The sequence below is a fragment of the Vigna angularis genome, chromosome 3, assembly GCF_016808095.1.
Source record: "Vigna angularis cultivar LongXiaoDou No.4 chromosome 3, ASM1680809v1, whole genome shotgun sequence".
NCBI lineage: Eukaryota > Viridiplantae > Streptophyta > Magnoliopsida > Fabales > Fabaceae > Vigna > Vigna angularis.
This window is the reverse complement of record NC_068972.1, coordinates 7,795,371-7,820,337: the sequence shown is the minus strand read 5'-3', so window position 1 is coordinate 7,820,337 and position 24,967 is coordinate 7,795,371. Positions and strand designations below refer to the sequence as shown.

The window sequence follows — 24,967 nt, the reverse complement described above, 5'->3', positions numbered from 1 at the left end:
CAATCCTCTGTAGTTGCTCCTCCATTGCCTCCAACATACATGGCCATGATTAGATCAAGAACTTACTTCTCAATGAATTAATTGTCAATCTTTTCTCATCTCCATTCCAAGTCCACTTGTGATGCCTGCCCCCCAGTCTCTTGCCACTGGTTCAAGCACCAAAACCGAGCCATCATCCGAATCGGTGCTACCACCTCTTTCTTGACCCCCTCCCCAACCACTTCTCCAATCTTAAAAGCCTCTACATCAATAAATGCTGTTTTATTTCCCTCCACCATGTCTGTCAATTCCCTTTTTTCTTTCCATTTCAATTTTTATTGTTTATTTTCCACTGAAGAAGACAATCCACCAATGAAGGTGACGATCTTGAGTCTGTCTGTTTATCCAATGTTGGTTTGTCTGCTCTCGGCATAGTCTTGTCAGTGAAGTGAAAGTGGTGACCTTTTGGCGCTTCTCCTTTCTGAACTACCTTGTTCTCCATTATTCTTCTCGACCCTCCCCACAGTCACAATGTTCATTGTCATCTCCCTGATTCCATAGGGAGTATACATTACCTGCATGAAGTTTATTTCACATTAAGGATGATGGAGGGTTTACTTGAGATAGCAGAAAGGGAGACCATGAATAATGGGAAAAGTGGCTAGAAGATAATTTGGAAATTGAAGGAGTAGGAGCAATTATTTGGAGAAGGTCCATCGTATGAACATACATCATAGGTGATGAATGCGGTGCATGTTGGACCACATAGATTTGGCTTTATACTAGTCTTCAGCTTAAACATTTTCATGGAAATAAATAGAGAGAACAGTTTGAAAACTACTGCATGATGAAACAACATGCCTTTAATGCATAACACATTAAAATATTGGTATGTTCTTAGAGTGGAAAATTGGAACGGAGCAGCAGGTTTGGGAAAACTGGTGAATTAAGTCACTGTTTTCAGAAAAACCAAAAATCAGAAGAGCAAAATATTTGTGAAAAACAGTCAAATCAGTCTAAAACCAATTGAGATTTTTGGAGAATTAAGAGAAAGAAACTCTCTTTTTCATATTATTATCTTCACACTAAACACATACTTATACAATAATGAAAAACAGTAATCAACAATAAACAGTAAACAATAGGCTCCTACAGAGCCTATATCTAAAAACATATTACATTTCAACACTCCCCCTCAAGCTGGAGCATATAAGTCATATGCCCCAAGCTTGGAACATATAAATTGAATTCTAGGCCCCCTTAGAGATTTGGTCAACATGTCTCCGAGTTGTTCATTAGAATTGACAAATTCAGTAACCAGTTCCTTTGACAACAACTTCTCTCTAATAAAATGACAGTCAATTTCTATGTGTTTCGTCCTCTCATGAAATACAGGATTGGAGGAAATGTGTAGAGCTGCTTGATTGTCACAGTACAGTTTCATTTGCTCATTTTTACAAAACTTCAATTCTTGAAGAAGTTGTTTAATCCACACAAGTTCACATGTAGTCAGAGCCATAGATCGGTATTCAGCTTCAGCACTAGATCGAGCAACAACGTTTTGTTTCTTACTTTTCCAAGATACAAGGTTCCCACCAAGTAAAACACAATATCCTGTAGTAGATCTTCGATCAATTGGACTACCAGCCCAATCTGCATCACAATATCCTTCGATCCGAGTGTTTCCCTTGTTCTCATACAATAGTCCCTGTCCTGGACTTCCTTTTATGTATCTGAGAATGCGAAGTACTGCATTCCAATGATCAACATGTGGATTTTGCATAAATTGACTCACAACTCCAACTGGATAAGAAAGATCAGGTCTTGTTATGGTAAGATAAATGAGTTTTCCAACTAGTCTTCTATATCTCTCTGGGTCTGAGAAAGGTTCACCCTGATCTGTCATTAACTTTTGATTTGGGTCCATGGGATTGTCAATGGGCTTGCAATTTGTCAGACCTGTTTCCTCTAAAATGTCAAGAGCATATTTCCTTTGTGAAATAATGACACCTTCTTTTGACTGTGCCACTTCAATACCAAGAAAATATTTTAGACGACCCAGATCTTTAGTTTGAAAGTGATTGAACAGATGATTCTTTAACTGATTAATTCTAGTGATGTCATTCCCTGTAATAACAATATCATCAACATACACCATGAGATAAACACATTTGTCAGGAGAATAGTGACCATAAAACACTGAATGATCCGCCTCACAACGTTTCAGTCCAAATTTTTGCACCACCTGACTAAATTTACCAAACCAAGCTCGAGGTGATTGCTTTAAGCCATAAAGGGAACGACGCAACTTACAAACTAATCCAGACTCCCCCTGAGCAACAAATCCAGGAGGTTGCTCCATGTATATCTCCTCTTCCAGATCACCATGAAGGAAGGCATTTTTAATGTCTAACTGATAAAGAGGCCAATGACGAATGGCAGCCATAGCAAGAAAAATACGAACGGTACTGGTTTTAGCCACAGGAGAAAAAGTATCACAATAGTCTTGGCCATAAACTTGAGTATAGCCCTTAGCTACCAGTCGAGCTTTAAGGCGATCAATTTTACCAGTAGGACCAACTTTAACAGTATAAATCCATCTACAACCAACAGGCTTCTTATCAGGAGGAAGAGGGACAAGATCCCAAGTGCCATTGTGTTCAAGTGCCTTCATCTCATCAACCATGGCTTGTCGCCATCCAGAATGAACAAGTGCCTCATGAATATTATTAGGAACCTTAGTCGATGATAATGAGGAAACAAAGGAGAAATATGTAGGAGACAAGTTATGATAACTCACAAAATTATAAATAGGATATGGATTGCGAGTAGAACGAATACCTTTACGGAGGGCAATGGGCCAGTTATCATCTGAATCAGTAGAAGGTGAAGATGATGAAGGATCCATGGTCTGAGGATCTGATGCAGAAGGATCTGAGTCTCGAGGATCGTCAGTGTTAGGAGTTCGAGATTGGGTTCGACGTTGATATGTGATAAGAGGTGGAGGAACAATGTTATTTGGATTTTGATTTTGAGGTACTGAATCAGGAATAATTAGAGGATCACATGTTGGTAAAGGAAACATTTGTTGAACAGAGGAACGATCCTCCATGGAGGAAGAAAAAAAAGGTGTATCCTCAAAGAATGTGACATCAGCTGACATATAATATCTCTTTGTGGAGGGAGAATAACATCTATACCCTTTCTGAAGACGAGAGTATCCTAAGAAAACACACTTGATAGCTTTTGCTGAGAGCTTATCAAGACCTGGAGAAACATTATGAACAAAACACATACACCCAAATACACGTGGGGAAACATGGTATAAAGTGTCGTTGGGAAAAATGACAGAGTGAGGAATTTTATTATTAAGAGAGGAAGAAGGCATCCTATTGATAAGAAAACAGGCAGTGAGGACTGCATCGCCCCAATGATGTACAGGAACATTAGTATTCAACATTAAGGAACGTGCAGTTTCAATGAGATGTCTATTCTTTCTTTCTGCAATGCCATTTTGTTGTGGAGTGTGAGGACAGGTTGACTGGTGTAAAATTCCTTGGGAAGATAAGAATGAAGAAAATGCTAGAGAGAAGTATTCCTTAGCATTATCACTTCGAAGAATTTTAATTGTCTTCCCAAATTGGTTCTTAATTTCAATAAAAAAGGACTTGAATATGGACAAAAGTTCAGATCTCTCTTTCATTAAATAAACCCAAGTACATCGAGAGAATTCATCAATAAAGGTTACAAAATAATTAAAACCAAATGAAGTAACAGGACTTGGTCCCCAAATATCTGAATGAATTATTGAGAAAGGAAAATCACACTGTGTCTCAGATCTTTTAGGATAGGAAGATCTAACATGTTTTCCTAATTGACAAGATTCACAATCTAAGACTTGGATGTTTTTGAGACTTGGAACCATCATCTTCAACTTGAACAAACTTGGATGGCCTAGACGATCATGCAGAAGTTTGGGGGATGAAGTGGTAAAGCAGGAAACTGAGGAATGAGGTTTTAAGAAATAAAGTCCTTGAGACTCATGTCCTTCTCCAATCAGACGACCTGTCCCATGTTCCTGTATAACAAAAGAATTGGCCGTAAAGGTTATGGAACAATTTAAGGTACGAGTCAACTGACTCAAAGAGATTAAATTGTATGGACAATTGGGAACATATAACACAGAATTTAAACTTAGTGAAGGAGATAAGGAAACTGTTCCAATTCCCTGAGATTTCACTTTTGATCCATTGGCAACGGTAATGAGATGAGGAATTCTTGGAGAAGACAATGAAGAAAATGAAGGAATGTTACCAGAGATATGGTCTGAGGCACCTGAGTCCAGAATCCATGGATTATGACCTTCCATAGATTGAGATAGGCTGGCTGTAGGCACACTAGTCATGACAGAGGATTGGCCAGGATTAGACGGTTTTCCAGATTTGTAACGTAAAAATTCTTCATATTCTTCATTTGAAATTCTGGATTCTAGATCACCAGATTTAGACACATGAGCAACTTTGTCTGGATATCCATGTAGAACATAACATTTGTCTCGAGTATGGCCTAGTTTCTTACAGTATGTGCATTGAGGAGGAGGACGTATGCTACGACCACCACGTCCTCGGTTGCTTCTGCCTCCTCCTCTTCCTTGTGGCACTCCTTTTCCTTGTGGCATTATCATAGCTGATGTTCCAATAACATCGATTGAATTCTCATCTTTCACCAATGGAGGTACTCGAAGAAGTCGAGTAACCAAACCATCCATTGAAGGGATTTGATCACCAGCTAAAACTTGATCACGTACATGATCATAATCGGAGTGTAAGCTTCTCAGAATTAGGACCATGTAAAACTTGTCAAGCTTTTTATTGATCCCTTCTAATGAATCAGCTACAAAGAAGTTCTTTAATTCTTCTACAGCAGCCCGAGCCTTTGCTATATGAGAAACCATGTCATGGTTGACTTGTTTTAGAGAAGCTACTCTTTGGGTTGCATCAAAAAGACGTTGTACATCATTTGCAAAAATATCTTCTGCCCTCTTCCAGAATGATGAACATGTTTTATAGGGTCTCAAGATATCTAAAACCTCTTGCTCCACTGACTGCCACAAAATTGCGCATAACTGAAAATCCAATTTTTGCCATTGAGATTTTTCTTCATCTGGAACCATAGAGATATCTTGTTCTAGATGATCATGGTGTCCTTGACCAAGAAACCATAATTCCACTGCAGAAGACCAAGATAAATAATTTTTCCAGTTGAGTTTTGCAGATGTAATGATAGGAGTTGCAGATAGAGAGGAATTAATTGCAGTAGATGCCATTACAGATCGGAAAATGAACCAGACTTGGAGAGATATTCAACTATTGGGAGAGAGAAAACCCTAGGTATCAATTACACCCACTGAAACAGGGAAGTAAGATCAGATATAGGCTCAGGAGAGTGAGGCGAGCGGAACCCTAGATGCGCGGTGAAATTCCGACCAGCGTAGGGCGGCGCGTGAACAGTACGCGCGCGAGATCTGGCGGGCTGCGGCGGCGCGTGGCAGCGCGTGAGGGCTTTGCAGGGACGGCGACCACCAGGGTTGGGTCGCGCTCACGGAGGCGCACAAAACCCCTAAATTTTCCTGAGAAAATGGGGTACCGGCGGCGGCGGCGGCGGCAGCGACGGCGACGGCGACGGCGACGGCGAAAACGGCGGCGACGGCGGCGGCTGGTGGTTGATGGCGTCTACAGAAGAGAGCCCCGGTGCTTGGCTCTTGATACCATTTTGGAGAATTAAGAGAAAGAAACTCTCTTTTTCATATTATTATCTTCACACTAAACACATACTTATACAATAATGAAAAACAGTAATCAACAATAAACAGTAAACAATAGGCTCCTACAGAGCCTATATCTAAAAACATATTACATTTCAACAGAGATAACCTTTTTGCTATTGATCTTTTATCTTGTTGGGCCGATATAATGGTTCTTTATTCTTATTTAAAAATTTACCTAACATGATTGTTTTTATAGTAATTTATTATTTAATTTATAATATTAAAATTAATAATTATTGTTAGTTTGACCACGGTTCAATTTTAGCAGGTGAAATTGGACTAGGTGTCTTCAATTTCATTAACAGGTCTTGTTTTTAAAGCATTGATTTTGTCTTAACACTACCCTCTGAGTAGATTTAAGGTTCGATCGTGTGGAGCTTTCTACAAATATAATCTATCCTCTAACAACAAAATTTCACAGCATTAGAATTTACTCTTTGCATCACTTGTAGAAACAAGTCAGTGGGGAAGTTTCTGACAAAGGGACAATCATTGTTTAGTGTTCAATCAGCTCATGAAAAACAGGTTACACCCACACAAATTTACTACTCTTATCCATCGCACAATACCCTGATTCTACATGCCATGATGCCACTACATTTTGCTTTATCCTCTTACAAGAAACTTGGTTTCCTGAAAATACAGCGCCCCAAGGTCTTCTATTGTTGGGTTTATCGAGAAGGAGGTTTATTAGAAAGATACAATACTAGTGAAAATTGAGTCTAATCACATAATGGATTGACATAACCTTAAGACAATGAATTAATGGGTCTTCATCGTGTTCTACTTTCTCATTTCTAGTCAACGGAAAACTTAAACTCACTTAGATTCTCAACACTCTATATCTATACAACCAGCATGGGCTTCATCTTAGGTTTTCAAAATGTGCGCATTAATGAACTCACACGACGGGGTTAACCACACATGGTGAGAAAGTTATATCAAAACGTGACTTAAGAGATTACTAATCTTATGAACCAGCTTTCTAATAATACATCATGATTTCATTTCCGTATGCTAACAAACATGAATTTTCAAGCAGCTATTAGTGGCAATGTGAAGGGAGAATTTGCTTTTTCATATATTTTTGTTTTATATTTAAGCTATATTTATGTCTCAATAATTACAATGGCCAGTTATTGGAAGCGACAGCTAGAGCGGTTCAGCCAGTGCTGGAGTTTGGAGAATCTGGATTGGCTGTGGCAGACGGCCTTTCAAACCTTTTAAAGGTCAACAAATTTTCCTTATTAGAACTTAGTGAATGCAAATATAATTTTAAATTCCAAGACAAATGCACATTTACAAAAGGGCTATCTAGCGCAAAACTAAAAACTCTTGTGATTTTTCTTAGTCATAATTACTGATATATTTGAGCTGTAAATAAATCACATGCAGTGTCGTCTCTCAGCTACAATCAGATGCCTTTCTCATCCAAGCGCGCATGTTCGTGCTCTGAGTATATCAGTTCTTCGTGACATTTTGCATACTGGTTCAATCAGATTTAGTCCTAAACCTCGGAGAATAAATGGCACCCACAACCCTTCTTATCAATACTTCAATTTGGATGCCATTGACTGGCAAGCTGACATAGAAAAATGTTTGACTTGGGAAGCTCACAGCCGACTTTCAACCGGATTGTCTATTAACTTTCTTGATACCGCCGCCAAAGAGTTAGGCTGTACTATCTCCATGTGAAATGAAATCAAACTCTGCAACCATCCATCATAGTCTGTGACATTTTTTTACTAAACTTGTAGAAAAGAAAAACATACGTTATTGATGCTTATGGAACTAACGTCTTTACAAATAAGCAACATCATTATGCTAGTCCTGTTAAAAGAGTCACAGTCATAATTCTAGTATGTTTATAGAAAGCTCATTTTGTATCATGCATGTATTGTAGCTAAACTAAGTTTTCACCCACAACTTGGTCGTCACTCTGGTCTCAATAGAACAGACTTGTACAGTAACGATAGACGAGGCTGTAACCAGGTCCTTTTCTTCATCATCGTCTCATTTTGTGTTATGTTTCTGTTGACTTAGCTTGTAATGAAAGTCGTTTATAATCGTTTGGAGTAGTCTGTGTTCTAGCCGCCATTTCTTTTCTTATAGGCTTTTATCTTCTATCTTTTTCATTTTGGAAGATTTTCTGTATTTTTACTATTTTCTACTTGAACACGATTTCAGTTAATACATTTGAAATAGGTCTAATTACGATCCCATCAATCTTTGCGTCATATATAGTTAAATATCATTAATTATTTGAATTTATGTTTAAAAACTTAATCACCTACTAGTGCCAATCATAGAAAAGTGTGGTTTAGGATATCATTTAATAATTTCTTAACTATTGCTGTATTATCTCCTTTTATTATTATTATTTTCTGTGTAAGGATTAAACTTATTTAACCAACTATTAAACTTCTTTAACAAATCTCAGTGTATAAGATATTGATCTTTCTGGACATATTAATGATTGATTGGCGATGTCATTACTTTGCTTAGTCATACTAATGATTAATTATCAATTTAGCGAGGAAAACATTTTAGGTATGGTCAATTAATTAAGAGAAGTAAAAAATTCTCGTTTTTAATCTAAAAGCACTTTCTACAAGAAAATTCATTTTAAAAACTTCGATTTTCTATGAACGTAGTTATTTATTTTTTGAAAAAATTGAATGTATGAAAATATAAAAAGATTGGTAAAATTAATTTCATGATAATAAAAAAATATATTAGAATCAAATTATAATTAATTAAAATTCTAAAAAATGTGGGAATAGTAAATTGTTATGTTTTTTATGTGAAAGTATATAAACATATTAAAAGAAATTAAAATAGTAATCATTAAGAATAAAGTGTTCTATTTGTTGTTTAATAATATTGTTAAGGAAACAAAAATAAGAATTTGGCTTTAATCAAGCAATAAAACAGAAAACAGAAAATGAAAAACGGAGTAACTTTGAAAATGTATCCCAGAAGGCATTGAGAATCAAATAACATAAAAATCTCTAAATAATATATATATATATATATATATTACATAGTTAGGTATACAGTAAAGTACAAGTAAGCTATAAAAAAACTAACGTAGAATACGTATCACATAGGATTTGAAGTGAGAGGATATGAGGAGAATAAGCTGTTAAAATTTGAAAATATATGTATTTTTCAACCCAAAAAAATATTCTAAATTAGTGTAGGAAATTTTTTATTAGGGTGTAGAAAGTATTTGCCTACTCATCAACTATTCTATAAGAAATAAAAGAAAAATCAAGGCCCAAACTGAGGTAATAAATGGGCCACTGAAGTTGAACAAGCCCACACGACAAAACCCTAGAACAGGCTCAGCACATTTATATAACATCACTCATTCCCAAACCCTAGATTTTCAGATCATCATTCAACCAGCACCGATAGCAGCGGCGGCGACCGTCACTCTCCAACGATACTTCCGCGGCGAAAATGGTACGTGCCCTTTCAGCACCTCTCACTCCTTGACGTTGACTAAAAAGGTTCAATTTTTAGAGGAACCCTATCGGTAATTGAATTTGTTTTTGCGAATGTTGCAGGCTCTGGTGGCGAACGAGGACTTCCAGCACATTCTCCGTGTGCTGAACACTAACGTTGATGGCAAGCAGAAGATAATGTTCGCCCTTACCTCCATCAAGGGTATTGGCAGGAGATTCGCCAACATGGTTTGCAAGAAGGCTGATGTTGACATGAACAAGAGGTGCTTGTTTGTTTGGTCAGTTTAACTGCACGTTGGTTCACGAGTTTCTGGGTTTTCTTGACATGGGTGTTTTTTCTTTTGTGCTGCTGTCAGGGCTGGTGAGTTGAGTGCTGCCGAGTTGGATAATCTGATGACAGTGGTAGCCAACCCTAGGCAATTCAAAATCCCAGACTGGTTTCTTAACAGGAAGAAGGATTACAAGGATGGCAAGTACTCCCAAGTTGTTTCCAATGCTCTCGATATGAAGCTCAGGGATGACTTGGAGAGACTCAAGAAAATCAGGTCACTCATTTACTATGTCTATTCATAGTTGAGTTATTCAATCGTTTTTGGGTCTCATATTTAGTTTCGATCGAAAATAAGTTTTGCTTTTGTCGACAAAGCCGAATGACGGTTTGTTTAAACTGATTTGCTCTGTGGTTTGTTTGTGAAATATTTCATGTTTGATGAACTGTGCCAAATCTTTTGGTTTTGGATTTGATTTGGTTTTCTGTCATGGCGTAGAAGTTTGTAATTTTGTGTTGGGTATTGTAACTGCTAGCCTGGTTTGTATTTTTCAAGATCTTGTGAATTGGATAGAATGGTTCTCATTAACTAATGGTGATATTAGTCTTAATTGTAGTGTAGTTATAGAAGAAGCTTTTCAAGTTTAATTTGCTTTCTTGACCAGTAACTTGAATTTGGTTTTGCTGCTAGTCATTTTGAATATTTAGTTTCCAATTTTTGTTGTAACCTTGCGAGATTGACAGAAGCAAATAATTTTCAAAGAAAGAGCTAATTGAAGCATGACCTGTATACATTGTCATATATTTGTTAGATTAACATCATTGCAATCAGTTGAACATTTATGTTGTTATGGTAATATTGGTGTAATGAGATTAACTTACCCTGCCATAAATTGTGAAATTACAAATTTTCCCAAGGACTTTTCTGGACAATTTGTGCATTGCTTGTGAAGTATTGGTGACTTCTGAACCAAATTAACTATTTTAGTTTCATTATGCAGAAACCACCGTGGATTGAGGCACTACTGGGGCCTTAGAGTCCGTGGTCAGCACACCAAGACAACTGGCCGTAGGGGGAAGACTGTTGGTGTCTCTAAGAAGCGTTAAGCTATTATGTTTTGGCTTTGGAGATTAGATTTTGTTGAGGAGGGAAATTTGAAAGAACACTAGACATGTTTTGCATACCGACTTTGTATCAGTTTTATTTAAATGCTGTGACAATTTCAATTTTTGTTTGTTATTTGCGTTAAGCTCTACTTATGATTCTGGTTTTTTATTTGTAGAGAACCTTGAATATTATTGATGAAATTACATATTCACTTCAACCCCGGAGCGAAATACTACCTTTTTACGCTAGAATTTTATTACATGGTAACATGGACATTCTTTAAATATTAGTCGCTTGTTTTTGTATAATGTATTTGGCTGTGTGAATTATATGATGACATCGTTTTTGTGCAAGAAATTATAAGTTTCTTCATCATTATTCACCTTGAAAGTCTTTTTTTCTTGAACTTGTCAAACTAAGCATTTACTGTATGTAAGAAAGATAAAATATCCGTTCCCCTGGAATTTGAACTTGTAAGATCGTTCTATCGCCTTTTTGGTTAAGTCTATATCACTCAAAAACCTTTGACTCTTGTAATTCTTTTCCATTCGTGTAAAAAATATTCGAAAATAATCGCAAAAATATCTAAGCGTATTGTCCAATAGTATGTCCCTGGTTCACTTTAGAACGAATAATCGTATCCCAATTCTGAGTTTCTATGAAGTCTCTTGTCGATTTAGGTCTTCGCACTAGAGAATCTTTCTTTCACGAGTTACCGAATCCGAATATTATTGAATCTTCCTTTTATATGGGTTACTTGTAACTGATACTTTCAGATAAATAGTTTTCTTTGCAAATTGTTAAAGCTTAACTTTGTCCTCTGTTTTTTTCATCTAACATTTTCTTTAAAGTTCTTATCCACAATAAACTAAATTCACAAGAATCAGGTGGAATTGTGAGTATCTTCAAAATCTTATTCTTGACAGAAATAATATTTAATCAGACTTCAGATCGATCATATTCTGCAACTAATTTGATTTATTGAAGGCGTCCATACCAGTCATCATATAAACTTACATGTGAGAGTATCAATATAATAACATCCTAATCCTGCACTTTCAGATAAGTCTATAAGTCGCACTTTCATGAGGGCAAACTATGGGAGGACCTCTGTCGTTCATTTGTGTCGTGTGAAAATTTTCAGTCTTAACACACTGCTCTGTATGCTGCTTTTGTTGACAGAACCAGAATCAAGAAGCAACAAGAATGGATGAGTGTCATTATTGAAGGAGATATTTTTGCTTGGAACGTAGTCAGCCCTATAATGAAATATATTCACTGGAATCCAAAACAATAAATCATATCAATTAAAAGAATTACAAATGAGATTGAAATAATAAGGTTTTAATTTAAAATAAATAACTACTTTCCTGTAAATAATCACTTACCGTCTTATCATCTCAACTTCTGTAAATAAACCACCATAATGAGTGAATTCTATGAAACTATTGGTTTTCTGTTTTGTTGGTGGGAAGAGAGTGATTCAAACGCTCCTTTCCACCAGGCTTTGATGAGGCATTGCCATACCATATCATTCCACACACAGCAATAACCATCCCTAAAACCACTTGAACATTAAGACCTTCCCTCCCAAAGAAAAAGAACCCCATTATCAGAACAAGTATGGTCTTCATGTGGCCTAGTACTTGAAAAGAGACCGCAGTGAATCTGCCAATGCAGATAAATTGACTAAGGTTGGTCCCCACTGCTATAGTGCATGACATAAATATGAACATCTGCAAAATCCAACCCAAAATTTGGGAAACTTGGTAAAGGTTAATACCAACCCAGATACCACAATCAAAAGCAACAAAAGTTCAATTTGTAATTCAATTTACTTCATTCTTGACTTTGTTCTATAATGTTTGTATCATCTAAGTTATACACATTCAATCAAATTAAGACAAATTCGTCTATGAAAATCACCACATAAATCCCAAAGCTTCCAATGCTGAGTAAGTTTTTAGCCATATACGATAAATTTATAAAAGTATTTTAGATTAATAAGGCACATTAATAAGCAGATTGTATAACTAAAGAAATGGGGCATTCTTAAACATAAAGGCATTAAAAAAAAACCATATATACCATATGCACAATTATCTTATCTACATACATCTGAAGGTGAAATCAATATCTATTTTAACACATCAAGTCATTCATTATACGTATACCCATGTGAATCCACAGATGCATTTACTCACTTTCTCAGAGAAAGTAAATCATCAAGGGTTTACACATTGAATACAATGGCATTGGTGTCTTTTTTTGTGTTCCAGAACTTACCAAAGAACCTGAATTATAAGCAAATTGGTCAACTCTGTTGTTTGTCAACAAGTAGTCTAGAAAAGGGCCCAGAAGAAGTAGTGATCCAGCCTGTGCCGGTGCTGTATGTCCCAATAGGTTGAAAGAACTGAGTGAATACTTCCTCTGAAGGAAATGGACATACTACACACGAAACATTGAAAATTCATTAAAAAAAAGTAGACTAACACTTCTTATACAAATGTTTTACAGCACAGGAGGGCTGATTGCTGAAAAATGATACCTGAATCTACCTAAAATGCATTCAAATATTTAAGCATAACATGGAACAATTTTAAGACAAACTTCAAAATGTTTGTCATATTGCCTACCACTCTTTGTAGTGTTGTCATGCAGAAGCATGAATCTAGATTTAATTATATGATATTTTAAGTTTGAATTTTGAACAGAAGCAGTATGTCGCATATGGTGGAATGCATTCTTACATATTGTTGCATAGAAGTGCTCCACACTGCTACAAAGGCAGCAACAAAACCTTTTGTGTTAACACTCACATCAGTAACCGTGCAAACACCAACACCTAAGAGAACGACACATATGCTGAGTTTCGTGCCTCTAGAGTACCTAACCTTGTCGAAAACAACTTCAAAAAGGCACGATACAGGTATCATACTCAACTTAGCAATCTGCAAAATGGTTAAAAAGAAATGTTAACTTCTGAATGCATTGATCGACAGATAGATAAATTCAACCCAACTCACTTGATAGAATCCAACTGAGTTCCACATTAGACTAATATTCATTCCAACAACGGAGAAGTTAGCAAATAAAACAAATTTTAAAAGTTCTGGAAAGGGTAAATGCGAAGGCTGGACGTATCCCAGCATCTTTAGTATGGATGTCATCAAAGTTGTAGTAAGGAAATGAAGACCTGTTAATGTTGTAGCTGCAGGAAAAGGCAAATCGTATTTAAAAGATGATAAGAAATTAAGCCAGAACATTATAATGTATTTATTGGGACAAGGCTTAAAATCTATGGAAACATCGAAAAATATTTTGTCAAATCTTAAATTATCCTCGACTGTTTCCTATTTCCTCATCGTCCCTTAAGACTAATTACTATATTTTCACGTATTACCATGATATGTTATTAGGATTAGTATAAGGGTTAATATTCTAGATTTTATGAACATATCTAACAAATTTGTACATTGTAGTATATCACAGTTAGTATTTCCTTCCATTATATCTAAAATTCCATAACTCCAACAACAATGTAAGTCAAGGAAAGACATCATTAAAAATTGGAAAAGGAATTTACCAAAACTGAAGCCGTAAGTGGCCATCAAAGCTTTGTTTACAATGATAACTCCAACAGAAGTGACAACGTTGAACACCCACGCAGCTGCATCCACTGCTGCCTTCTTCTCAGCCCTGCTAGTCGTTGCCATGTTCTTGCTTATTTTTCACAAATTAACTGACTTTGGGTTCTTCTAACTAGCCTCCATAGCATTCTGTTGAACCATTCAAATGATGTGCATTGGTCAATCCATTTAAATAAACAAATACAAAGCCTGGTAAACTGGAAAATACGAAATTATCATGTTTAAAATAAAAATAATACAGATGGAAATGTGATCAACGGAATGTAAAACAGGACCCAAGATCATTTATATTTATTTACAAACGGTACATTAGACCCAGCTGAAGAATGATAAATTGAACCACCCTTTGATTAAATGGATCTTGCATCCAAAGAAAGCTGACATTACAATTCGGTTCTAACCATGCATAGTAACAACCCCTAAAGTTGTTCACTCATTTTCAGGGCAGAAGGCAGTATGATAGCCCGTTTGAATGAAATGTCAATTCCAATTTAGCTTTATTGGGTGACAATTATCAAAGACAAAACTCCTAAATTCACCGTAATGTCATATATCAGAAACCAATTCAAATAAATTGAACTCCAATCCATCACCAAAACGAACCCACACAATTTGACAATGCTAAACAATTTTGCGTTCTATGAAAAAATAAAATACAGAGTAAATAAAATTTAAAACTCTTATTTTTCATATCTATAATAAACAGATCCCAAAAGGGATCTCGGATCCAGAAGGGTGACGCTAAAATTTAGTAAATGGTAACAATGTTTTCTAAAAGAGAGATCATAATCAAACATGGGTAACCTGGTATTTACCGAGATTCAATATTTCTAGTCCCTTCAACAAAGAAAAATATAAGATTGTATGAATGAATTAAAACAAACTAAAGGGTAAAAGATGAGAAGGATTGAGAATGTGAAGCAAAAATAGGTTGAGAACAAATAAACTAACTGTGAGTGGAGAAGACATTGGGCGTTGGAATGAATGTAGCATAAGAAAATGTGGGTAGAAAGGAATTGAAGATTGGAGAATGCAATTTGCAGATTGGAGTAGAAGTGGCACGCGCTATGTACCCAAGAAAGACGAGCATAATAAGCATGTTATGTTTCTCAAGTATCCTGTTGTTTTGTCTAAACATGCTCAGCTTTGATCATTTTGGAACAACACCAACACAGTAACTGTTTTCTTTTTCCTCCTTTTCTTAAATAATCACAGCAATTGTATTCAACCATACTATATTAAATGATTCCGTGCAGTTTGAAACCAAGTCTAATACTCTTATTCATTAACTTTAATTGCATTTATTAACTACACTAAATGTTTAAGAAAATTTAACATTTAATTATTATTTTTTATATAGAACTAGTTTATCAAATTTTGAAATGGTGTGAGGATTAAAAATTAGTTTAAGGTACAAACTGTGCTGTAAATAATATTTTATTAATGTTATACCATAAATTTTTTTTACTTTATAAGAATCATATTTTTCCTATTTTTTTAATATTTTTTCTGTTCATTTTTTATCTATTTTATTATAAAAGTATGGGTGAAAAGTGTAACAATTTTATCCAATCAAAATTGTAAAAAGAATAAGTTAATTCTTTGAAGTCTGAGATCTATTGCATATAAAGGTTGTTAGGTTCACATGTGAGGTTTAAAGGTTGTTCGATTAAAATTATTAGAGTATGATAAAATCTGAATTTTTTATATCTAAATATTACATCATATGTAAATATAGGTTTTTAGAGACACTAAAGCTCTTTTTGACGGTGATTCACAATCTAAATAAAGGAATCTATTGTTTTATAATAGTGTTTAGAATGTTTAGTGGGATGTGATGAAACTCTGATACATTATTTTATTGAGAGTAAATTAATCACGATGATCAATTTGGTATATTGAAACTGTGAAAATGTTGAGTCTTCTAAAGTTTGCATGTGAACGAAACTGTTTTTTTGTAAATTATCTATTAGATTGTTGAGTTAAATCGACGTGTTGGTGAATATATATTTTTGGAACTGTGAAAATTGAGATGAGTTATAATGTATGAACTTAATTAAATTGGTGTTATCCGAGAATGTTTGGAGTTAAATTATACTTATTTTTATGTTTAATAAGAGTAAGATAATTCAAAACAAATGAACCAATTTGATACATATAATAGTCTTTAAAATTTGATAGGATGTTAGGTGTTATATAGTTGACTTTTACTATATATTATTTTGACTTCACGATGTATTGGAGGGGATTAAAGGAGATTATATTGATTTTGGTAGTATGTAACTAACGTAAAAGAATATATATATATATATATATATATATATATATATATATATATATATATATATATATATATATATATATATATATATATATATATATGGGTTTGCTAACGCGCGTACGCCTGTTTTTCAGTTGGTACATTTTAGCAATGTGTACCGGATTTTAATAGACAAAAATATCCTTATACATCATGGATTCTAAGTTTTAAGTAAGGGTATTTTAATAATTTTCATTCTCAAAACTAAAAAAAAAAAAAGAAACCCCCAAACCCTTAGTCACCTCTGTCATTCCTCTCAACCCTTTCTCTTTCATCTTTCTCATTCCAATCTTTTCTCTACCATCCCTACTGTAGCCCCAATTGAAAAAATAAAAAATTTCTCTCAACCCTTTCTCTTTCATCTTTCTCACTCCAATCTTTTCTCTGTCACCCCTAATGTAGCCCCAATTGAAAAAATCAAAAACACTTGCCGTTAAACAATCTTACAAAAAAATGATTTCATAATGAGTTTTCATCTTATAATTTTTGTCTTATGTAATGTTATCCAATTTTTACAAACATAAAGGAATTGGTAATTGACCTGGAAAAAATCAGAAATACTCGTTGTTAAACAATTTCTTACAAAAAATGATTTTATAATGAGTTTTTATTTTATAATTTTTGTCTTATCTAATTTTATCTAATTTTCACAAGCATAATGACATCAAAGGAATTGGTAATTGGCCTGGAAAAAATCAGAAACACTCATTGTTAAACAATTTCTTACAAAAAATGACTTTATAATGAGTTTTCATTTTATAATTTTTGTCGTATATAATTTTATCTAATTTTCACAAGCATAATGACATCCAAAAGAATTGGTAATTGGCCTGAAGGATGACAGAAAAAAGGTTGGAGTGAGAGAGATGAAAGAGAAAGGATTGAAAGGAATGAGAGAGGTGAGTAAGGGTTTGGGGTTTTTTTTTTTTTTTTTTAAGTTTTGAGAATGAAAATTATTAAAATACCCTTAACCTTAAAACTTAGAATCCATTATATATAAGGATATTTTTGTCTACTAAAATCTGGTACACATTGCTAAAATGTACCAACTGAAAAACAGGCGTACGCGCGTTAGCAAACCCCATATATATATATATATATATATATATATATATATATATATATATATATATATATATATATATATATATATATATATATATATATATATATATATATATATATATATATATAGCTTTGAGAGCAAAGGGACGTTTCTATGATGTAAAACTAGATCAAACCAAACAGTATAAGAAATTTACCTTAAAAAAAACATTAGTGATAGTTTATTGTCTTATAAGAGGAAGTTGTTCGAAAGTGTGAGATAATATTATAAATATAAAATCTCTGAATTTATTCAATACATATATTTCCAAAATAAAATCAAATGTATAAAACTTGCATGAAAGCTAAGCATGTTAATAACAACATAAATAATTTAAATAATTGATTTTTCTTAAATATATTCTAGATTATTGGAATCAATTAATAATATTTTAAATTATATATTGTTGGTGGAGTCAATTAATAATATTTTAAATTATATATTGTTGAGTCATGTTAAATTGATTTGTGATGTAGCAAGTAAGTTATGACAAGGGTATTTTATATGAGAAAAGAATTCAATAATTAAGAATTAGAAATAATAACATAAGTATATCTATAAATAAACAGACAAATAATATATATATATATATATATATATATATATATATATATATATATATATATATATATATATATATATATATATATATATATATATATATATATGGGTTTGCTAACGCGTATACGTCTGTTTTTCAGTTGGTACATTTGTAGCAATGTGTACTGGATTTTAGTAGACAAAAATACCTTTATATATCATGGATTCTAAGTTTTAAGGTTAAGGGTATTTTAATAATTTTTATTCTCAAAAAAAAAAAAAAAAAAAAAAAACTCCAAACCTTTACTCACCTCCCTCATTCCTCTCAACCCTTTCTTTCATGTCTCTCACTCCAACATTTTCTTTGTCATCCTATGTAGCCCAACTGAAAAAAATCAGAAATATTGGCTATTAAACAATCTTACAAAAAATGATTTTATAATGAGTTTCCATTTTATAATTTTTGTCTTATCTAATTTTATCTAATTTTCACAAGCATAAAGGAATTGGTAATTGACCTGGAAAAAATAAAAAATATTCGTTGTTAAACAATTTCTTACAAAAAATGATTTTATAATGAGTTTTTATTTTATAATTTTTGTCTTATCTAATTTTTACAAGCATAATGACATCAAAGGAATTGGTAATTGACCTAAAAAAATCAGAAACACTCTCTTGTTAAACAATTTCTTACAAAAAAATGATTTTATAATGAATTTTCATTTTATAATTTTTGTTGTATATAATTTTATCTAATTTTCACAAGCATAATGTCATCCGAAGGAATTGGTAATTGGTCTGAAGAGTTTTTTTTTTAGAGATGATGATTCAACATATGCAGATGATGAAATTAGAGAGGTTAGTGAAGATGGTGAAATTGAAGAGATCTTGAATGAACCTTTGCCTGAAGGTGAATATGTCAATGACTCAACTCTTTACAAAGACAAATGGTTTAACGACAAGTGTTTGTGATTTTTTCAATTGGGGCTACAGTAGGGATGACAGAGAAAAGGAGAAAAGGTTGGAGTGAGAGAGATGAGAGGAATGAGCGAAGTGAGTAAGGGTTTGGGTTTTGTTTTTTTTTTTAAGTTTTGAGAATGAAAATTATTAAAATACCTTTAACCTTAAAACTTAGAATCCAACTGAAAAACAGGACCTACATTAGCCAACCCCATATATATAGAGAGAGGGTTTGCTAACTTATGTAATCTCTTAAAGTGTATAAAATTTTAATTTACAAAAATAACATATATTATAGATTCTAAGTTTTAAGGTTAAATGTATTTGAATATTTTCTAATTTTTTTATTTTAAATTAAAAATAAAAATTATTAAAATATCTATGTTTAAAGTATGTCTTTTTTTATGAATAAAAATATTTTGTCAACTAAAATTTGGTACACTCTAATAAGTTACATAAGTTAACAAATCTCATATATATATATATGGGTTTACTAACTTACGTAACCTCTTAAAGTATACCAAAATTTAGTTGACAAAAATACCCTTATATTAAAAAAGGCATACTTCAAATATAAGGGTATTTTAATAATTTTTATTTTTAATTTAAAATAAAAGAAAAATCAGAAATTATTCAAATATCTTTAACCTTAACACTTTGAATCTATAATATATAAAGGTATTTTTTGTCAACTAAATTTTGATATAATTTAAGAGGTTATTAAGAGATTATGTAAGTTAGGAAACCATATAATATATATATATATATATATATAAAGAGCATTCTCATATATCATTTATATTTATATTTTATCCTTTATAATATTATTATTGTTAATTAAAATTTTAAGAGTAACGTTATTTTGTTTTTTAGAATAAAATTATCTTATGTCTCAATTTTTTTTCTTAATCATATATGTAGTTTGTACCGCTAATATTTAGGTATTGCGTACTACTCCTAATGTCTTTTTCTTATTCCATCTATATATTGTCCACAACTTTGGGTATTGGGATTTCATTCTTAACGTTAATATTAAAGAATAATAAGAAATTAAATGGTGATAGTAGAAACTACAAATATAAGAAAAAAACAATTTTATATAAAATATTTTAAAATAACAATTACTCATAAAAAATTAGTTAACAATTATATTTTTTTAAATCAATTAATAAATATATTATAAAAGATAAAATAAGAATAAAAATTATATATACAAAAATAAATATCTTCTTTAGGTATAGATATACCAATTTAAAATCACACAAAATTCAATATCATAACATTTATTTTCAAATCTATTCAATATTTCTAAGAACTATTTTTCAAAACAAGATCATTCCAAACTTCCACCTAATAAAATTACTCCAATAAATATATCAACTGTTGATAAAATGATCTTTTTCAAAATTTGGTTTGTAATTGAATTCTCTCAAATTCTAAAGTTTAAAATTGGAGATAATTCCAACTCAATTTAAAGAGGGACAACAAAACGAGAGTATTAAGAATATTTCCACGAGTTAGTACAGATAGTATGTAGAATAACTCTTTAAAGTTACAATAAAAAATTGATATATTTTTTTCATATCTGGAAACTGTGAATGTTCGACTATTTAAAATTGATATTTAAAGTTACAATAATAAATTTTGTATATCACGTCTTAAATGAAAGGTCGCTGTTAAATTAATTCATTGATTAGAAGTTTTTAATTAGTTATTTTCATTTATATATTAATAAATATTGTTCTTTAGTTTATTCTTTCTATAAAAAAAAATTATTGCCATTTAGTCACATACTAGTATCTTTAATTTTTGTGTGCAAATAATATTATAATTTTTTTCTGTAAAAGAAAAACTGTTACCACTATTTAATAACAAATCATTATATATTTTAATTTTATTAACTTTTTCTAATAAATATTGTTAAATTCATAATGACATTTATCAATTGACAATAATTATGTGTTTAGTTTGAAGAAAGAATGTGAAAAGAAAAAAAAACTGAAAGAATGAAAAAAAAACGTAGAAAGGAGGATAATTTTTTTAATTGTTTAGAAAAGAAGAAAAAGAAAGAAAATGTAATATTTTATCACTCGTACGTGTCCTTGCCTAAATAAAGAACGGTTTATATTTGCCAATTATATTATGTGTCCTTCCACTCTGTACTGTTAGTTACCAAACAAAGTACAATAATTTTTCTATTTTCCATTTTCTCTGCTAATAAGTATGTTTAAAATATATATATAACAACGAAATATTTAGTAGTGAAAATGGAATAAGATGTAAAAATAATAATAAAACAAAAATAAAACACTTCCTTAGGACCTTATTATAAAACACATTTCAAAAGATTATTAGTTATTTCTATAATATTGGTTATGATATCTTAGAATAAAACATTAATTACAAATTTCATTCTATTTTATCACTGCCATAAGCCCTAAAAGAAAGAAAAGATTGTTTCTTGAAAAGGTAAAAGAAAAAAGAAAAAAAATCAATAAATAGCATTGTATAAAGAATCAGATTAAATTGATTAAAGTTGGATTTTTTCACCAAAGTGGTTCAAAGCAAGGGACAAGCTTTTATTACCAATCCATGGAGTGGAATGATTTTTGTATTGGTGGAAACCGATGAAAACCGAAACGCCCTCTTTCTCCTTCGCGCATAAAACCCACTCACAACGTCTTCTATGCAATTGGGCAAAGGCACAATCATGGCGAAGAAGAGAAAATCAATAGCCTCAAGCATGGACGAGGTGGACCGAACCATGTACGCTTCATTTTCCAGTGCTGCCAATTCTCTCTCACACCTCTACACTCTCTCCATGAACCGCCACAAACTCTCCTTCCAAGCCGGTGAACGCCACTCCCTTGTAACAATTTTCTCTTTTATCCTCCAACCCTTTTCCATTCCATATATTTCCTGGACTTTTCAAAAATAAAAAAACTATCTTTCTTTTTTTTTACTTCATTTTTTAATTCTTGTTCTCGATTGCAATTGAGTTCTTACCTCCGCATTTTTACTGTTTTTGTCCACGTGTTTAGGGTTTAAACTATGTAATTTGTTTTAATTGGTGTGTGCTGTGTCCGATTTCAGGAAAAGATTTATCAGTGGATCCGGAGGCAACAAGAAGGTGGATCAAAAACTGCACCTGTTGATATACTCGGCTACATTCAGGTTGGTTTCATTCTATTGTTCTTTTTGTGTTTTGCATGTCATTGTGAAGCAAACAAAATGAGGGAGGCCGAGGAGTTATAGCTTGCTAGTTACTGATAAGATGATGCACATGTATCATATCATCATACAGCAAGGATTATAGCTAGACTTCCCTTGAGACAAATGTAAATTTTTGAAAGACTTTCAACCAATCATAAATGAATAACAAAATGGTCAATTTTTGCCAAACCTGTTTATGAACAAGCCAAACGGCTTTGTGAAGTCTTGTAGTCAACCTCACTTGGTGAGACAAGGCTATGTTGTTTTTGTTTAAGCTTGCCCAGATCGCACTATTGAACAATACTGCTGATGGAAAGGAAAAAAGTACAAGAAAATAATCTATGAAGTTCATGTTAGTCTTGTTGTCCAGATTTTGATTTCATTCTCCGGTATTGACATTTGCTTAATTGATCAGTAGTGTTTTTGTTTCTGTAGGCTGGATTAACGCAGGTCTTTACCGTTTTCTAAATTACTTGTTTTCTGCCTTGTCTGTTGCAGTTTCACTTTGTTATCATTCTTTTATTTCTCTGTTCTTAGTGGAATGTCAATTTGTTTTCCTTGAATCAATTAGTGATTTTGTTGATGAACTGAAATTTATAGTGTTTTGTTTGCGTATATGCAAGTTATAACAGAATGTTGGAAAGGTTTCTTAGTGTGAATTTTTAAATTAAATGAAGTTTAACTTGAGAAGGTCTGAAAATTGGGTAAAATTTTAAGCGGGAGAAAGCCATCTTGATTTCTCCGATGGATGTTGCCCTTTTCTTTCATGTGATCTTTTCTCTCTTTAAATTTTCATTTTCTAAAGTTATTGAAGAGGTGGAACTTTAGTGTAATTGCTATTTTAAATTTTTGTGAAAACAAGTGTTTGAAAGTTTGTGTTTCACTTGTGGGCTTTGAGAAGTTGCAGAATTACATTGATGAATGCTGATTGCAAAAACAGGTAGAAAATACATAGGACTGAGAAATTTCCCCAAATTGAAATGGCAAGTATTATGTGTCAGTTTTTTGTAGCAGTTTAGGAAGGATGGAAAAGACAATGAAACATTTTTTTCCTTCCATTTTAAAGATTTGTAAGATTGTCAGTTTTTAAGAAATTGCTTGCTATCTCAGAAACTTGTGTGCACTTGTGGCTAGTTAGATACCTTGCAGTACTGAAAAACAAAAGTGCTAGTTAGATAATATGGCAGGTTTGGGCTACATGGGGATGCCTTTGTACTTCATGCAATGTAATATTGGTTTTTGTTGTTACTGATCACAAATTGCATGAATGAAATTTGATTTTTGTGCTAACAGAATGAGCTGGATTATTGTGGAGAGGAACCGTGTATGTCACCTAGAGTTCCACAGCAACACCAACAATCACAACCACTAATGCATGTCACTGTCACTGGTTCAGGTTTTCCCGTAACTGCAGAATTTCCTGGCCAGACACTTATGGGGCAGGGACTCAGGTCTGAGCACATTGATAGTCAATCAAAGAATTCCGTGTTTTCAAATGCTTTGTCAAATCCTGTTCGTCAAATTGGTGAGGTAGGGAACTACTCAAGTGGTCTCTCCATGGGGAATGGAAGCCGTAACACTGAAGAGAACTTTCTTCAGCAGCAAAGCAGGGACTCTGCTGCATTCAGTTTCAATGATGCTGCCATGGACATGCATGCAGACTAGTCTGCAGTTTCATCTACTGAATATGTTTGCTTCACCATTCCTCTTCATTACCTACAAAAAGAATTGAATAACCAACGGAAGGGCATATCTGAGTTTTGCTCGTTGTATCCTACAAAAAACAGCATTAACTTATTACAACGCATGCTTGTACCATCCAAGTTGAGTAATGGCTTAGTTCTTCAATGTTCTTTGTAAAGTTTGTTGTTGAAATAGTTTAAAGGTATCGAAATTTGTACCCTGATCGTCTTTCAAACAAACTTTATTTCAATGTAGGCATTACTTCTATTTCAAGTTTCCTACCTAAACCTGTCCCCTCAAGGATTTCTGGTGTCATGGATGTCCTCTTCTAATCATAAATATTTTTGTTGCACTTTTTTCTGCAAAATTATCCATAATTCTTTCATAATCAAGATTTTTTAAAAATTTCTTTTCAGCCATGAATAAAATTTTAATAATTTTTATTTTGAATTCTTTTTCAGCATATGCAGTGATAAGAATGGATAACATTATTCAGTAGTATTTTGAAAGTTGTTCAATGTCTTTAGAAATTCATTATCATAAATATCACTTATCACACATTATTTTGTTGAATAATTATTATTTTATAAATAAAAGTATACATGACATGAATTAAATAATTTTTAATTACAATGATTATATACATTTTCTTTTTTTGTGGCTTCCAAAGTGGTTCACCTTGAACATGCTGAAGGCCACAACCAGTCCTTTTCGCACATTCTGTATGTTGCAATTCACAACTTCAGGCATCTTTTGTATATCCCATTGCTTTTGATATCTATTTTGTTTATCCTTATAGCTTGTTCTCTCTTATTTTCTTTATATTGTTGTTAATCTGTGAATA

General features: G+C 32.7%; 4 protein-coding genes across 7 annotated transcripts in view; 3 read left to right on the top strand and 1 right to left on the bottom strand.

Annotated features, from left to right (window-relative positions):
• Positions 1–7,884, top strand: part of LOC108325893 (protein GIGANTEA) — a 28,420-nt gene extending 20,536 nt beyond the window's left edge. For both annotated transcript variants that reach the window (XM_017559021.2, XM_017559020.2), the window contains exons 14-15: positions 6,943–7,035; positions 7,202–7,884. In XM_017559021.2, coding sequence (XP_017414510.2) covers positions 6,943–7,035; positions 7,202–7,501 — 393 coding nt within the window. In that variant the 3' untranslated portion in view covers positions 7,502–7,884. The remainder of the gene's footprint in view (positions 1–6,942; positions 7,036–7,201) is intronic.
• Positions 7,885–9,093: 1,209 nt separating this feature from the next.
• Positions 9,094–10,869, top strand: LOC108324887 (40S ribosomal protein S18). Its single transcript, XM_017557825.2, has 4 exons — positions 9,094–9,274; positions 9,379–9,539; positions 9,633–9,821; positions 10,546–10,869. The coding sequence occupies exons 1-4, from the start codon at positions 9,272–9,274 to the stop codon at positions 10,649–10,651; spliced, it is 459 nt and encodes a 152-aa protein (XP_017413314.1). The 5' UTR covers positions 9,094–9,271; the 3' UTR covers positions 10,652–10,869.
• Positions 10,870–11,610: 741 nt separating this feature from the next.
• Positions 11,611–15,484, bottom strand: LOC108325026 (UDP-rhamnose/UDP-galactose transporter 6). 3 transcript variants are annotated; one of them, XM_017558004.1, is made up of 7 exons: positions 15,254–15,484; positions 14,239–14,431; positions 13,679–13,863; positions 13,403–13,603; positions 12,939–13,100; positions 12,041–12,388; positions 11,611–11,930 (listed from the first exon to the last, which is right to left on the bottom strand). In XM_017558004.1, the coding sequence occupies exons 2-6, from the start codon at positions 14,366–14,368 to the stop codon at positions 12,098–12,100; spliced, it is 969 nt and encodes a 322-aa protein (XP_017413493.1). In that variant the 5' UTR covers positions 14,369–14,431; positions 15,254–15,484; the 3' UTR covers positions 11,611–11,930; positions 12,041–12,097. The 3 variants fall into 3 exon arrangements, with proteins under 3 accessions (XP_017413493.1, XP_052731546.1, XP_017413494.1); XM_052875586.1 differs by having other exon boundaries at positions 15,376–15,479; XM_017558005.2 differs by lacking the exon at positions 15,254–15,484 and adding an exon at positions 15,118–15,227.
• Positions 15,485–21,770: 6,286 nt separating this feature from the next.
• LOC108325096 (uncharacterized) lies at positions 21,771–24,396 on the top strand. Its single transcript, XM_017558101.2, has 3 exons — positions 21,771–22,096; positions 22,321–22,401; positions 23,734–24,396. The coding sequence occupies exons 1-3, from the start codon at positions 21,914–21,916 to the stop codon at positions 24,103–24,105; spliced, it is 636 nt and encodes a 211-aa protein (XP_017413590.1). The 5' UTR covers positions 21,771–21,913; the 3' UTR covers positions 24,106–24,396.
• The last annotated feature ends 571 nt before the right edge of the window (positions 24,397–24,967 follow it).